This window comes from Parasteatoda tepidariorum, chromosome 9, assembly GCF_982258835.1.
Source record: "Parasteatoda tepidariorum strain Cologne lab strain chromosome 9, Ptep-v5.0, whole genome shotgun sequence".
Classification (NCBI taxonomy): domain Eukaryota; kingdom Metazoa; phylum Arthropoda; class Arachnida; order Araneae; family Theridiidae; genus Parasteatoda; species Parasteatoda tepidariorum.
The window spans coordinates 103496797-103513239 of record NC_141763.1 but is presented as its reverse complement, the minus strand read 5'-3'; the positions used below and the strand labels follow the sequence as shown (position 1 = coordinate 103513239).

Sequence of the window (16443 nt, the reverse complement as noted above, 5' to 3'; positions counted from 1 at the left end):
GCCGTTTTCTGAAAAAAAGACTGTCGAAGCTCAAGTCGCTGAATGGTTAAAACAAGGAATAGTAGAGCCTAGTTCTTCCGAATATTGTAGCCCCGTTGTAATAGTTAAGAAAAAAGACGGATCTCCTCGTGTTTGTATAGATTATAGAAAATTGAATAAGATAATTGTCAAAGATAGATTTCCCCTCCCATTAATTGAAGACATATTAGATAGACTACAAGGTTCGAAAATTTTCAGTACGATTGATCTTAAGAACGGATTCCTACATGTCGATGTGAATAAAGATAGCAGAAAATACACTTCTTTTGTGACACATGAAGGACAATATCAATTTCTTAAAGTTCCGTTTGGACTTTGCAATTCTCCCGCCGTATTTCAAAGATTCATAAACACCATCTTCCGAACTTTGATTAATGAGGGTATAGTTTTACCATATTTAGATGACATTATAATTCTGTCTTTCTCCCTTGAAGAAGGTATTGAACGGCTTAATCGGGTGTTGAATATTGCTAGTGAATATGGACTTGATATTAATTTTAAGAAGTCCCATTTCTTAAAGAAGCGCATTGAATTTTTAGGTCATGTGATAGAGGATGGAAAAATATTCCCATCTACCTTAAAAACCAAAGCAGTTCTCAACTTTCCAGAGCCAACAAATTTGAAAAAAATTCATAGTTTTTTGGGATTGACCGGATACTTCAGAAAATTCATTCCGAACTATTCTATAATAGCTAGACCGTTGAGTGACCTGCTAAAAAAAGATCGTAAGTTTAAGTTTAGCATTGAAGAAAAGAAAGCGTTTAATCAATTAAAATCTTTGTTAGCCCAAAATCCTGTCCTTTCAATATATAACCCTAAATATGAAACTGAATTACACGTAGACGCCCTTAGTCGATCTCCAATTAATGTATTTTGTGTTACCGTCGATAATATTCTACCAAGACTCAGATCAGCCCAAGATAAAGATACTGGAATTAAGACTATAAAAGAACTACTTAAAATTTCGAATTATGACGATTATTGCAATAGAAATGGAATTTTGTATAAATTTGTTGATGGCAAAGAATTGGTGGTTGTGCCAGAAAATATGCAAATCGAAATTATAAGAACAGCTCATGAGAAAGGACATTCAGGAATTAAATATACGGAAAAAGAAATCGAAGAATATTATTTCATTCCCAAACTTAGACAGAAAATAGAAAACATCATAGCAAATTGTGTTCACTGCATACTGGTGAATCACAAAAGAGGAAAGAAAGAAGGACTATTGCATCCAATGCATAAAGAAGATGTGCCTTTGAAAACTTTTCATATTGATCATCTCGGACCTTTGGAGAGCACCCATAAAAATTATAAATATGTGTTAGCGATAATAGATGCTTTTACCAAGTTTGTATGGATTTATCCCACGAAGACTACAACGTCAGCTGAAACTTTAGCTAAATTAGAAATCCAAAAAACCGTATTTGGAAGTCCTTCCCAGATAATTTCAGATAGGGGTACAACATTTACCTCCAGTGAATTTGCTGATTATTGCTCGAAAGAAAATATTAAACATCATTTAATAACAACAGGTTTACCAAGAGCTAACGGACAAGTAGAGCGTATTAATCAAACCATCATATCGATTCTTTCAAAATTATCCCTAGAAAATCCAGCTGAATGGTACAAGCATACAAATAAAGTTCAACAAGCGATAAATTCAACCTATCAAAGAAGCATAGACACTACTCCTTTTGAATTGCTTTTTGGGACAAAAATGAACACTAATGGACTGGGAAAACTAAAGGAAATGATCGAAAGTGAATTTCAGTCTCATTTTGATGCCCAAAGAGAGGAACTAAGAAAAAACGCAAAGCAACAAATTTTTAAAATTCAACAAGAAAATAAAAAGACCTATAATTTAAGAAGAAAGGAGCCAAAATCGTACGAAATTGGAAATTTGGTCGCCATCAAAAGAACCCAATTTGGACCTCATTTGAAGCTAAAACCAAAGTACCTTGGCCCCTACAAAATAACAAGAGTAAAAGGAGGAAATACCTATGATGTAGTAAAAGAAGGGAATCACGAAGGACCAAACTGCTCGACAACGTGTGCGGAGTATCTTAAACCATGGAACAGTTGCCAAGAAGAATTTTAGAGCTTGCGAAGAAGAAAGAATTTAAAGACGGAAGACGAAAGAATTTAAAGACGAAAGACGTGAAAGAAGACGAAAAAATTTAAAGACGAAAGACGTTAAAGAAGAAAAAAAAAGACGAAAGACGTTAAAGATGAAAGACGTTAAAGGAAAGAAAAAAGACGAAAGACGTTGAAAAGAAAAGAAGACGAAGCCGTTGAAGAAGAGACAAAAGACGTGCAAAGATGGAAGAGTGAACGTGCCTGAACTGATACACTCTTACCTAACGTTCCTGAACTGATACTTACTTACCTAACGTTATTAACCGAAAACATTTAATTTTCAGATATCAATTATATTTTTCAGTCTGCTCTGCTTTTTCTTTTTTTTCTTTATAGAGTCGCTGGAGGACCAGGCGAGATACAGGAGGGCCGAGTGTGGTGCCAGCTCCTGTACATCAAGCCGATCTCAGTTCTCAGTGGTGCCAGTTCCTATCTGTGGTGCCAGTTCCTGTGCTGTAACCCGATACCAGTTCTCAGATCCGTCAGTTAGAAGTCGCCTTAAGCTAGAAGTCCCGCAAGTCAATGCAAGCTAAAAACTCATCCCTGTGCATGACGAGGAAGCAGTGGGGATTTCCCAAAAAAAGAGCGCGATGGAGAACGAACCGAGATAGACGTGTGGATATGCACTTCAAAGAGAAGTCATATTTTACAAAACTTTTAAAGACGAACTCTCATTTATTATTATTTTGTTATTTAATCGTTAATTGTTAATCGTCCGTCCAATGTAAATTTAATCTTCAATATATATGTTTTTGTTTAAGAACGTGTCTTTTATTTAAGACGACCACTCATGCCATCCCCACATATATATATATATATATATATATATATATATATATATATATATATATATATATATATATATATAATGTAATGTAATGTTTTTCGAAGATTAGAGTTAATAATAAAATAATTCGTGTTATGCGTTAATTAAAAAAAAAGTGTCTCTTAATTGTTATTTCCCACGATTTTGGTGGAAGATGTTCTTCAAAAGGATAGTACACTTTGTGTTTTAATATTTCCTTCTTGTTTAACTAAACATGTTTTGCAATCATTTTGCACCATTAAATTTAAACAAATATATATTATTTCCTCTTCGCAAAATGGAATTTTTTTAAGTGTCGCAAAATTTAAACAACTTAAGCTTACTTTATTTGTTTTTTCGCTGCTATTTTATATAATTGTTGTTGTCTCAAGCCATGAAGCGAAGGGGTGCGATTGTTCTTATCTTCCAGAGGCTCCACCTATGGCCAAGAATTTGACTTCTGCCACACCCATACGTCCCACCCATTTAAAGGACAAACCTATTCATACATCTGTTCATTTATCCACAGACCGCCATTTACTTCACAGGGAGTCTTTGGATGGTTGGATTCGAACTCCCGTCCTCCCGAACGTGCGTCCAATGCCCTGCCAACCAGGCTTTCGGGGCCTCATTTTACATAGTGCGGGTAGCTCATACTTCCAGGTCGGCATCCGTAATTGAGGCCTCACTATTTTGTAAATGTTTCAGGTGGCCAATCATTATCAACTAGAAAAACAGAAAGTAGTGGCGAATATTTCATGAAGTTGTTGACCTTTTAAAAATTTTGATTTTACTCTTAGTTTATATTAAGAAATTTGTGGGGCAGTTTAAATACATATATTTAATTTATGAATTATTTTTGGTCTGCAGAATTAAGTTAAAACATTTTATTTATTTATTTAAAAACTTTTTCTACAACTTTTTAAAAACCGTGGTCACCCTGCAAACATTTGTTAACGCCATTCTAGTATTGTAGTATGGGTACATAGGTTTCTTACGATCCCTTGAAATGAAATAATACCATTTATTTTATCAACATTCATACACGGGTATTCCCCAATACTATATCCCTCTCATTGCAAAACAACTGCTATGAAAGCAGTTCCGGGGTTTGGCGAACTCAGCTAGGCGGCCTAGTCAATAAGAATTTTTAATTGAAAAATTCTGAATGCTTTAAAACTATAAATATAGCCTAACATAATCCTTATCAATACAAATCAAATGTTATTTTAAAACTATGTTATAGATTATGAGATAGCATTTACGCTGAAATTTTAATGTAAATTTTATAATTTATTTCAGCCGGTCCAGTTCGATACACGAGTTCATTTCTTACCAATATTGCGGCTACAGTATCAACAGAAATGAGGAATTACACTAACTTACAACTTCGATTAGAGAGTATAGCGGAAAGCTACAATCTGTGAGTATAACACACTCTCATCGAATCAAAAAAAGAAAGAAAAAAAAATTCAAAAAAATAAGGCAATAAAATATCTCTCAAATGCAACTGCAGAGAAAAATGTCATCGATACTGACGTGCCATTAAAAATACAACGTAAATGAGAAGAAAAAAAAGCCATATTGTATTTCATATGCATCTTTGTATGAACAGCTACATATGGCAAAAAATATTTTTTGAGAAAGCTATTTTTTAGCAGTTTTTTGAAATTCCGTTTCAACGTAACTCCGTCTAAATCTTTAATTCGCAGACAGAAAATGCCGTAACTCCATATTACAATTTTAAAAAAAACTATGTAATGTAGTCTATCTATACAAGGTGACCTTTTGGATCTGTAGAAAAATGGATGATTCATGTATTGTAAGTAACTGACCGATAGGAAAGAATAACACTTGTAGTAACGTTGTTGTTTTTCATCGCTCGCTTCACTTCATTAACATGTAGCGATAATTGAGCACATGCTGATTTAAAAATTTTAGGTTTTACTTAGAAATATATATTTTTTTAAATGTATTGCAAATTAGATAATTTCATACTATCAGAGAATTTTGTGAAAAATTTCTCAAGATTACAGAGCATCTTTTTCGACTATGGGTTCCGTCGAAAAACGTACGTTTTTTCATATAAATGTCGCTAATATGTTAATTAATAATCTCCGGCTAATCTTAATAATAAACAAGTTTTTTGGCAAATTACGTGCTCTTTGTTCGCCAAGCTTGCAACTATGCAAATTAATCACATTATGTGGTTATTATTAATAGTTGCTAATGAAGTTTGGTGCGAATAATTAATTAGGCATATATACGAGGGCTATTTTTTTAATAAGGGCCTTTAGAAAATAAAAATAAATTTTTTTTTAAAGAAGTTCATGAAGCAAATTTATTCTTTGATTCTACATACGCTTCTCTCTCTCTCTCTCTCTCTCTTTTAAAATAGTTATCAAGTGTGCTTAAACACTTATTATACCTTACAACTGAATTTAGAATACCCTCTTCATGATAACTTGCCGCCTACTTCGATAACCAAGAGGTCACGACCGTTTTCACGTCTTCGTCGTACTGGTTGTAACCAAAATGATGTTTAAAACATCGAAAAATATGAAAATCACTTAGCGCAAGGTCTTGGCTGCATGGAGGGGTGGTACAAAACTTCCCAGCCAAAAGAGTCCTGTAAAACTCGATACTAATCTGTGGAGACAGTCATTGTCATGGAGTAGCACAATTTTTAGTCAGTAAACTTCACACATCTGCCGGTGAATGCAGGTTTTTTTTCGACTAAAAACCCATCATTGACACTACCTTATACGGGCCGTGAGATTTGTTAAAGTTAAACATTTTTAAGACACAGAACTAACCGTATAGGTTACCTATACAGCTATAACTGACCACAGTTGTTCCCAAGGAATGCCAGGACGCGACGCAAGCACTCGTTGCAACGCTCGCGTTACCTATTAGTGTGCACAACAAAACAGCCCTGGTATACATATTGCCTAATTAATTATATTTATTGAAACTTCGTATCAAACGTAATATTTTATTTAAACTTCAACTCAAATATAATTTTTATATCTTTGTGCTGAGATAAAAAATCTGTCTCGTAGAGTTAAAAAAAAAAGGGACGATTACGGATTTTTACCAAAGTTTAAATTTAAAATAAGAGCTTTAAAAATTCAATCCTATGATCATATCTATTGCAGAGGAATCATTTTTGAAATCTTGAGTTCATAAATTTTAATATCTTCAAAAAAGGTGAATGAATATATCAGCGTATAGAAAGTGGCTATTATTAACAATCAGATAAAGTGCTCATTATATCCCTGCCCTGCCATGTTTTTTTAAAGTTAAGGGCCACTCCCTGATATAAGTATCCTATACTGATGAGCTTTTTTAGATTAAGTGCTTTAAAAAACAAAAAAGCAAAAATAATCGGAAAGAATTGAAAGCATTCATTTAACAGCTTACATAAAGGGCGTCCTGGATCTAAAGTATGCAAGAAACTGATATTGCTGGTTGAACGGGAAATGACGTTGCGTCTCAGAAATTCTAGCCAAATACGTTTAAAATTATTACACTAACCAAATTTCATAAATAATTAATAAAAATAACCAATAAATGTGATAGATCATTCACTTTAATCGCCTTTATCACACTTAATTAAAATTTTGATGTATGAAAGAGGGATTAAAATTTTCGAAGAATTCTTTCAAAGGTGACTTCTTAAAATCGTCTTCATCAAAGAAATTTCCCATCTTTCCTGAGACACTAAAAAAAGAGCTATTTGGAACAATTTAATAGCATATGAAACATCCAAAGATTCACTCATCAATTACTTTGACCAGTAATCAGTGACTTTGATCAGTAAACTTGCTTGATCACTGATGAAGTAACTTTATGTAAATATATGTAACATTATAATTGAATAAAATTTCTTACCTTTGAAAATGTAATGAAAAAGAAGCAAGGGGAATAATCAAAATAATGGAAATAAATACGAGAATCGTATTGAAAAAAAAAATCTTATAAATAAAGAAATGAAAAAAATATATCACGTCGTTACAACAACCTGCAGCTCACACGCAACTTATAAAGAGGTGAAGTATGTGTGAGTTACGTTGATTTTTAATTTGCGTTACTGCACAGAGGTATAATCGGTAGGTGAAAATCATCCTAATTTGTTTAAAACTATTTCTGCATAACAGATTAGCAATTATTTTCTTCACAATGTTATTAATCAAGGCAGGTGCATAAAAAGTTTGAAATATTTTGTATGATAGTGTTGAAATAGCAAAAAAACTAGAATCTTTCTTAAGAAAATCTCGAAATCTTTCTTAAAGCACTTACGTTGTTTTTTCAACTGCACGGCATCAACTAATGGAAAGTTTATTTTTTAATCATATACGAAATGTTTGAGCTTTAAATAGAATATTCCGCAATGACCACCCTTTACTCTTTTCATACTTAATCTTTTTAATACATATTTTTAGAATCCTTTTCTTATTTTCATATTCATGCGAAAATCAAAACAAAAAAATCATAAGCATTAGGAGGTACAAATTAATATTTAGACGAGGAAAAGTCTATGAAAACGTAACTAATCATTATAGAAAAGAATGAATTAATTATTTTTATGCTTTTGCATTACCTTCAACCTCCAGTTCACATTTTTAGTTGTTACCATTAGTAGCATTGCTTTGAGTATCCATATGCATAAACTTTCTTTTCAAATGTAGCCTTGGTTTATTCATTGGATTAGAACTAATGTCCAACTTATATTCATTCAAACGTTTTGAAATCCCTTATATTGAATGTCCAGTGCCAGTTTACTTGATTTATGAAATATTTAACATTAATCATGACCTATTTCATTCATGCAATTATTAAATATTTATCTATTTTTTAAAAAAAATCTAGCACCAATTCACATTTATTGCTGTGTTTACTTTTTTACAAAACAAGTAAAAAAGTAAGAGTTCATTTTATTAACTTTAGGATCTAACATTCAATTAAACCGATAATATTGCTCAATGCAATATTATCGGTTTAATTGATCTGTTTATGCCTTTCATTTTAAAATTGGTCCCATTTATGACATTTTCCTTTACAGGTACAATGGTTCAGATGACGAAACAAACAGAACACTACAAAATCTTCAACGAGATCCAGAAGTTCAGGAAATAGTGAGGGAATGTGAAAAATCTCATGTTGCGCATACATGTAGCAGTAGCACTCTGTACAGAAGAGCTGATGGCATTTGTAATAATCTAAAACATCCAATGTGGGGCAGCGGTGATTATAAGAATGACCGGATGATGCCCCCTGCTTATAATGGTAAAAATTTTCACCAATAATACAAACTGTTAAAAGTTTTCACCAATATAACAAACTGTTAAAAGTTTTTACCAATATAACAAACTATTAAAAGTTTTCGCCAGTTTAAAGAGTGTTAAAAGTTTTCACCGGTTTAAAAAGTGTTAAAGTTTTCACCGATATAACAAACTGTTAAAAGTTTCTCTAATATAGTAAAACTGGTCCAAAAAGGATCGACACTATCAAAAATCATTTTAACTCAGTAACATCATTTCACGAGGGACGCTGGTCTTGCATTTATTTCGAATTAATGAAAAGTGGTGGCAAAGGTATGTTGCTGTCAGTCTATTTCAGAAAGAAATAATGCATTGATAACTACTAAAAAAAATCAACTCTTATCACAAGCTCAGAACTAGTTTTTAATTTAACAGTTTCTTCTTTGTCTGGTATTTAAGCAAAACGGATTCCAATGAGAAAATAGGAGAAACAATTTGCTGCTTACTGCTCAGGAAATCAAAGAATAAATTCTCATTTAATTAAAATACTTGTCAACAGATGGCTGTAAAAATCGATAACAATATTTTCTTGCTGCGTGTCAAACCATTTCAAATGAAATATTTACATAGTTAATCATACATATTTACACAGTTATTACCTGTTAAATTTTAGCAGTTTTTCTAATCAGCAGCGCCACCTGTTGATGAACGTTGCAACTAATTGTGGAACCCGGTGAGAAAACCTGATTTTTTTAAATCAAAACACAGCAAACTGTACATTTCTATACTTAGTGAATCAATAATAGATCAAATCAGCGAATCAACGAACCAATGAATCAGTAAATGAGAGAATAGATAGGTGTCTATTTTAGGTAGGTTTTTCATAAAGGAGTTGTTGCTTTTTAACATTAAATAAAAGTACTTTAATGTACAATTAAAAAATCATCGGAACCGCAAATAATTAAATCAGTGAATGAGCAAATCAATGAAAAACGAATCATTGATTCTTCGAACTTCTTATTCTCTTCTTTACTACTTTGCTGCAACATTAACTTATTGACTTGTACAGTTGTTGATTTATTGATTCGCTGATTTATTGATTTACCTCATTCCTTGCAGATAGGATGATTGATACACCTATATTCGTTGTCTGAGTGTTTGATTCACTTTTTTATCTTTATTTAACGAATCGTTGATTCATTAGATCAGAGATTCATGATTCACTAAAATGTCTGAAAGTCAAAATCAATTTATTGACATTTAAAGTGATAACCAGCAGCCGGTACAAAGAGTGCGGGAATTGATTTCAGTTATTTCTTCATTCCAGGTATAAGTGGATTTCGCAAATCTGTGACTGGAGAGGATCTTCCGACGTATCGCAGCATAAGTTTAGAATTAAAAAATACAAGTAATCCTTCGCAACTAGTATCGGCGTTTTTTACATATTATGGACAGTCCATTGTTCACGATATTACGCTAATACCAGGAATAGGTGCTGGTAAGTATCTCTCAACTGAAATATTTTTAAAAGTCTTTAATGTAACTCAAAAGGGAGAGAAAGGTCATCAAAAATTTTTTGGGGGAAAAAGGGAGTAATTTAAATAACTATAATAAATGAAGTCTTATACGCCCATTGAATTGTTTCCATCACCTCCCTATTTCTAACTGTTTCACAAATGAAAGTTTCAAGCTCAAGGAATTCAAATTGCATGTTTTGTTTGAAATATTTCATCAGAACATATGTACAAATTGATTAAAAATGACTTCGAAAATTGATTTTTCGGAAGGAAAAAATATTTCCTCTTCTACTTTTTTCTAAGAGGATTACAGAAAACAAACAATTATAAATAAGAGTGAGTAACGATAGATATTGTGATGTAATCACAAAGTTGTGTGCACCCATAGGTTTTTCATCCACTCAAAAGCCTTCTCGGTTTCCCCAATTGAAGAAGGGACGCTGCCAGGGGCCCCCATCAGGGGGGAAGGTGGGCGCACGATGCGCCCACTTAAAGCTTGGGGGGGGGGGTAATTTTTACACTAAATAAAACGAATAGTTTGGGGAAGAATTGAGAATTTGTCCAAGAATGTGCCCAAGAGCTTGGGGGGGGGGCACTGAACGCTGCGATAGATGACAGTAATTTTTGCGTACTGAAGAAAAATTAGTAAACTGTTTGCAATTTCAAATTATTATATTTAAAATTTTATACCGAGAAAAGTTTTATGAGCTATTTATTCTAAAAAAAGTATTCGCGATCGCAAAGCTCGAATACGCCATCTGAGGAGAACATTATTTGTTCCATGTCTTCCTCCTCCCCTCTCCTCCTTTTCACAGTTGCATAGGAATGTACTATGATATTTTCCCTTTTCTTAGTATTTTTCCTATTACATTGTCAAAAAAAAATTTTTTTTTTAATTTCCGCCACACTTTCATACAGAATTATATCCATTATAGCTTTCAGTTCCAAATAGTTTCCCAATTTATAAGTTTTTAATCCATTTAAAATTAAAGAGCGAAACTGACGTACTTACTTTTCCTATGACTCTCTACACGCTAATGGTGATAGTATATGAAGTGTTGCCATGGGTAGAGAGTTCTGCTGTACGAGCCCATTTCGATCGCCAATTCCCAGTAGTTCGATCTACTTCACATGCTGTTTTTTTTTTGTTGATTCCCCCGCTTGTTCTTAGAAGAATTTATTATTTCCAGACTTCTTTCACCACTTTCGTTAGACAGTTAAATCAAGAACCCTAAATCCTAACTTTCTATAGTTCATTAAAGAAAATATATAAGTAACCCATTGCATTTTACGATAAAGCGGGAGGCGAAGGTAATTGGCTGGATGCGTAGAAAATCGCAGATGTAATTTCACCAAGCCCAAAGATCCGAGTGGACATCTACTGATTCATAAATAAAAGCATTTCCGTTCGAAATCGTGGAAAGTTGTCTTCATTTCCTGAGAAACAGGATATTTCAGTAGCATGATTGTATCTGAGTAAATTTCGTTTCTACAACGGCTGACCCACACCCTCTACAGTAACCAGTAAAACATTCTCAACACGATATTCGGATAAATTATAAAAACAGGCAAAATGAACTTTTAAAAAAAATTAGGATTACAGAATGGTGTAAAGCTAAGTAACAAACGCGCCAGTGGTTAAAATGAGTCGTAAGACTTACGGGTTACTACTTCCGACTGATTTTTACCCCTAAGCTTGGAAAATTGTACCATCCAATATTATTATTATACTTGTAGTGTTTTCAATATAACGCGTTCTTTCAATCTAACTTTCAAAGAAGGGAGCAACAAATGAATTCGGAAGACAATCCGCAAGCTTGCTATGATGCTACCCACAAAAATAACAAACGGTGCTATTTTACATAAATATAGCCAAATAAGGGATAACACTCAAAACGTGGCAAACCTTGCATTTTTTTTTGCTGCGATATTAATTTTGTTTAATTTGTTTTAAGCTTATTTGTTTTATCTGTTTAGTCTCACGACCCTATCAGAATTTATAAATTACGGAATGGTGAGCGCGTAAATTTAAACAATAATAAAACTTCCCAGAATATTAGAAGACTGTTCACGCATCGCCGAGGGATTTTCTAAATTTCTTCCGGTTCTAGGAAACTTGCTATTTCTTATATTCAGTCAACCATCTATTATTGTGGGGTTTTTTTCCAGAAAAAAATCATTTCCATTCCGTAACAACGCCTTCTATATCTCTCTCTTTCCAATTGAGTGGCGATACTTTAAAAGAATATACATTTATTGGTGATAGTTAAATAAGGATAATTATAAACATATTTAGAACATCCCCCCCGCCGTCTTCTTCTTTTTGACAGCTGAGTTCTATCAGGAAGAAAAGTGCCTTTTTTTAACCTGTTCAGGAGTTAAAAACAACGTCCTTACCTTTGCCCCACAAAGGGGCATCTATCGGGACAAGGGTCAGGGCAGAAGAAACAAGTTACAAGCAAACTGCAATGTTTCGTTTCCACTCGTCCTTCACAAGAAACAAATTCATTTGCCCTAACCCTAACTAGACCTTGGATACCTTGTAAAAAACATTATCTTAAAAAGCTATTACATTAAATTTTATGAATAAGCAATTATGTTCAGGTGTCAAATAAAGTCCTTCTTATTCTCGCAGAAGACCCTATACACTTAAAATGGAAGAAATAGACCCTACACTTCATAGACCCTACACTTATGGACTCCTAGCAATAGACCCTACACTCAAAGAATCAAAAATCACAAATGTCTCTCTCCGCGAAGAATAGGATCCAGAATTTTCTCAATTTCCCAAATTACTGATTCCGCACCCAGCAGATATTGCAGATTTTTCAGTTAGTGTAGGTACTGTGTTTAGGCTTTGACCTCAGGAGCTAAGTTTGCGAAATGCAGGAACCGTGTACCCCACATTCCTTCTCCAAATGCAGTCTCTCAAAAATTTATGAAATTTTGTACTTATTAGAAATCATGAATTTAATCTAATTCAAATTACCTTTTGTCTTTAAGTTACAATTGTTGATTCCTTTACAATCCTATAAATCTGAGGAGCGCAGCGAAGAGAAGCACACGAAAAGGAAGCTTAAGAAATGCTTACAGAAAGAATATCACTTTCTACGACGAGATCGAGTGCAGGGTAAACCACTGGAGGATCAGAGATTACCTTAAGTCAGTTACAGTTAGCAAAAAAGATAATCGCTATCTTAAAGATAAATATAAATTTAAGGATTCAAATTTAAAGACCATTTCAAATGGGGAAATATTGGTACATTAATAACTTGAGTAACCACCTGAATTTTGGGTACTTTGGGATTCTCTGCCGACCATTTTCGCCAAACCTAAAAACTAGCGCCAAAGGATTTGTCGAGCGTTGGCAGGTCGAATGGATAATCCCAAAGAGGAATGAGGCACTTTGGGATTATACCGTCGACCATTTTCGCCAAACCCGATATTATCGCCAAAAAGTAGCTTCTGTGCCAATAACCGTGACATCATGTGACCTTGACTACGCTATAGCTCGTTCACCAGGAGGTGGAACTTGGGTCCGCCTTCATTACGTGGTATGCAACGATACTATTTCGCTATTTTTGGGAGAAGGTTCTGAGCAATTGTGAACAAGGTTACTATTTGGCGCTTGTATGGCAAAAATATTTATTTCGCAAACTTCATATGCATTTTTTTAACATTAAATATTTCATAAATTTGATGATATTTTGCATCATTTTTCATGATATTTCTCTCTTGTGAGAGAATAATTAGTTCTTTTTGAGATATTTTGGAAGGAAAACAGTATGTTTTAAATTTAAAATATATTTAATTAGCTAGAAAAACGAAAGGTACAATAGCAGATGATAAAGCGAAGTAAGTGACTGAAAAAGAATTCACTGTTTGTATTTGGCGCGCATTAAGGATTGTCTCAATTTGAAGTGCGGAGATGTTTCTCCTCTTATTCCCTCTCTGAAATGAACTCTGCGTCAGAGGAGGTGGAGCCAAGTGCCAACTCCCGGTGAATGAACTATAGTTAGTTTTTTTTTCTTAATGGCCGACGGATAATCGCTCATTCCTCTTTGGGATTATCACGTAGACCTGCCAACTCTACCTTTACGATGAAACACTGGTTGGTCTCTCTGCACAGTCCCCCAAATATCCATTGTTCTGGAAGAATACGACAGAATTGGTTTTTTTTTTTAGCTTTGTAAAAAGGCTCATATCTATCTCTACAATATTATCACCAAAGTCAAGCATCACTGGCTACAGTCAGTGTGCGGATGGGTGACCACTTGGATCAGTCTGCGTAGGAACCGAGGGTGTGCGGTATTGGTCCTCGTTAAACTGTTCAAACGTAAAGTGCTCAACTTCGCGTGCAGGTCGTCGAGCTACCGAAGGGGGGGGGGTGCAGCCCATCGTGCACCTCTAGTGCGATGTAAATTAACTACCACCATCTCTACAATATTATTAATTATTTATCATTTGTTTATTATTATGGTTTGATAAATTTATTGTGTTTACAATGTTTATTTCGAAAAAGTTAGCGGCAGAGGATTTGGCGAGCGTTGGCAGGTCGACTAGATAATCCCACAGTATCGAATTTTGAATGGAAGCATGTAAACGGGCATGCGCTATTGGTGCCAAACTTACGCGCCTAGTGCGAAATTTGAATAGACATCCTCTTTTAGTTGTATAAACAGGCTTTAATATATATATCAGACAAAAACTACTCAGACAGGTTGTTCTGTAGCGACTGCGCTGAACAAACTCACGTGAAAGTGCTAACTACGCACGAACGAACTAACGCCATTCCCGGAGAGTTCATCACCATTGCGGAAAACTTTTTAGTAAATCTCATTACAATTAAAAAATGGTCAAAATTGCATCGATTTTGTCCTGCAGTCACTCACTATTTTTCAACATCGCAGAAAATGTTTTATTCTTACTCATTATAAACGAAAATCCTTATTTAACCTCGCAGTTAATATTTTGCAGCAGGAAATTTTTTTTTAGTAAAACTTATTTTTTAAAAAAAAGGAAGAAAAAAAATTTAATTTCTGAATCTTAACCTGCAAGCCAGTATTGCAGAGATTGATATGAGAATTTCTTCGACTGCTTTGCACAAAACAGCGAAATTTTCTTATCAATCTCTGTAAGCACACTTTTCCCGTGATTACGTCATTGAATTAGACTTTTCGTATTTGTAATAACCAATATAGAGTTTTCAAAAATTGAAACATTTTTGAAAAAAGAGGTATTTCTCAATCGGTAGCAACGAGAACGTTGAAACCAGTTTCAAGAGTTAATTAATTTTCCGATTTTCAAGAGATTTTTAATTGCTTGTAGAAGATTTTTAAATTAAGATTTTGTGCTCGTAGAAAGTTTTTCATTTTATCTCAGGCTTGTGCTCTCTAATAATTCGACTTAAATAGACGCGCGTACGAATGTTTAGAAACTACATGAAAGGCGAATTGCATTTACGTGCGGTCGCATATGCGGATCGCTTGCAGTGAGAATGCTCCTTAATGCGATGCCTGCAAGTGACGTAGTGTGGTTACCTCGATCCTGATTGGTTATTGAAACGTGGCATTTGTTTACGTTGCAACTGTTCTTTCTATTCTATTTCGAGTAAGGCAAGCCCGTCAAGTATCAATTCTCTTACGTGAAACATTCAATATTCTTACACAAAAATTATTTTGCAAAGATTTCAATTATCTATATTTCTTGGCACAAGTACACGCACGAAGCCATGTAAAATATAAAAGAACTAAATATGTATCGAAGTTGCCAGGTACACAAAACAAAAGCATGCCGCAGTTACAATAAAATATATAAATCTAAGTTAAATAACAGATGTAGACGAGAAAGAATTAAACTTCAATACATTTGAATGTGTGATACGGCGTTGTATTTAATTAATTTCACCATAATTAACTCATGTGGAGAAACTTTTCTCAACTCTTTTAACACCGCCATTTTGCTTATGAGCTGACGCCGACGTCATAGGTCGGTCTTCTTGAAGTGCAACTACCAAGTTGATTTTAACATGACTTTATTTTTTTTTTCAGATATTAGAACTATTACTGACTGCTGTACTCCAAATGAGAATCCTTCAATTTGCGCCACGATTTCTTACAGCGAAAACGATCCCTTTTATAGTCAGTACAATAAAACCTGTCTTCCGATTCTTAGAACAGCACCCTACCCTACATGTGGTTTCAGTAGGTTACTTATAAATTTTCTTTTCTTTTCTTTTGGTTATTGAAAAATAGTTTGAGAAAAAAAAAGTTATTACCTGTATAAGTTTTGTACAAATATGCTTTCAAATAAATTCTAGCCATTAATTAAAATACTGAATTTGACCCAAAATCACCCTGTCTATGTAACTTTAAATTTTAAATGACAAAATTGAAAATTTGAATGAATTTGGTGGTATTTTTAAAAATTTGATTTTTTAAGAGCTATCTGCCCGATTTCGCTCATATTTTACATTTTGTCTAGTAAAATTACATTCTTTAAAATGATGCAAGAAAATTGATACTTTATAATACAAAATGGGAACCTCATTTTCTAGACTGCGGCTACCCCTATATTTTAAGGGTCAATAATCCAAATCCATCGAAAAAGAGGGTATATTTATTCAGAGAAAGTGCTTTTTTGCATCCGATTTTATGACTTAAATATCGTCTGCAGTAAT

General features: G+C 33.7%; 1 protein-coding gene across 1 annotated transcript in view; it reads left to right on the top strand.

Moving 5' to 3' along the window:
• Positions 1 to 16443, top strand: part of LOC107451842 (peroxidase) — a 59406-nt gene that overhangs the window by 11162 nt on the left and 31801 nt on the right. Inside the window, exons 3-6 of the mRNA XM_043049793.3 lie at positions 4286 to 4406; positions 8049 to 8272; positions 9575 to 9745; positions 15815 to 15967. Of these exons, the coding sequence (XP_042905727.2) occupies positions 4286 to 4406; positions 8049 to 8272; positions 9575 to 9745; positions 15815 to 15967 (669 nt within the window). The remainder of the gene's footprint in view (positions 1 to 4285; positions 4407 to 8048; positions 8273 to 9574; positions 9746 to 15814; positions 15968 to 16443) is intronic.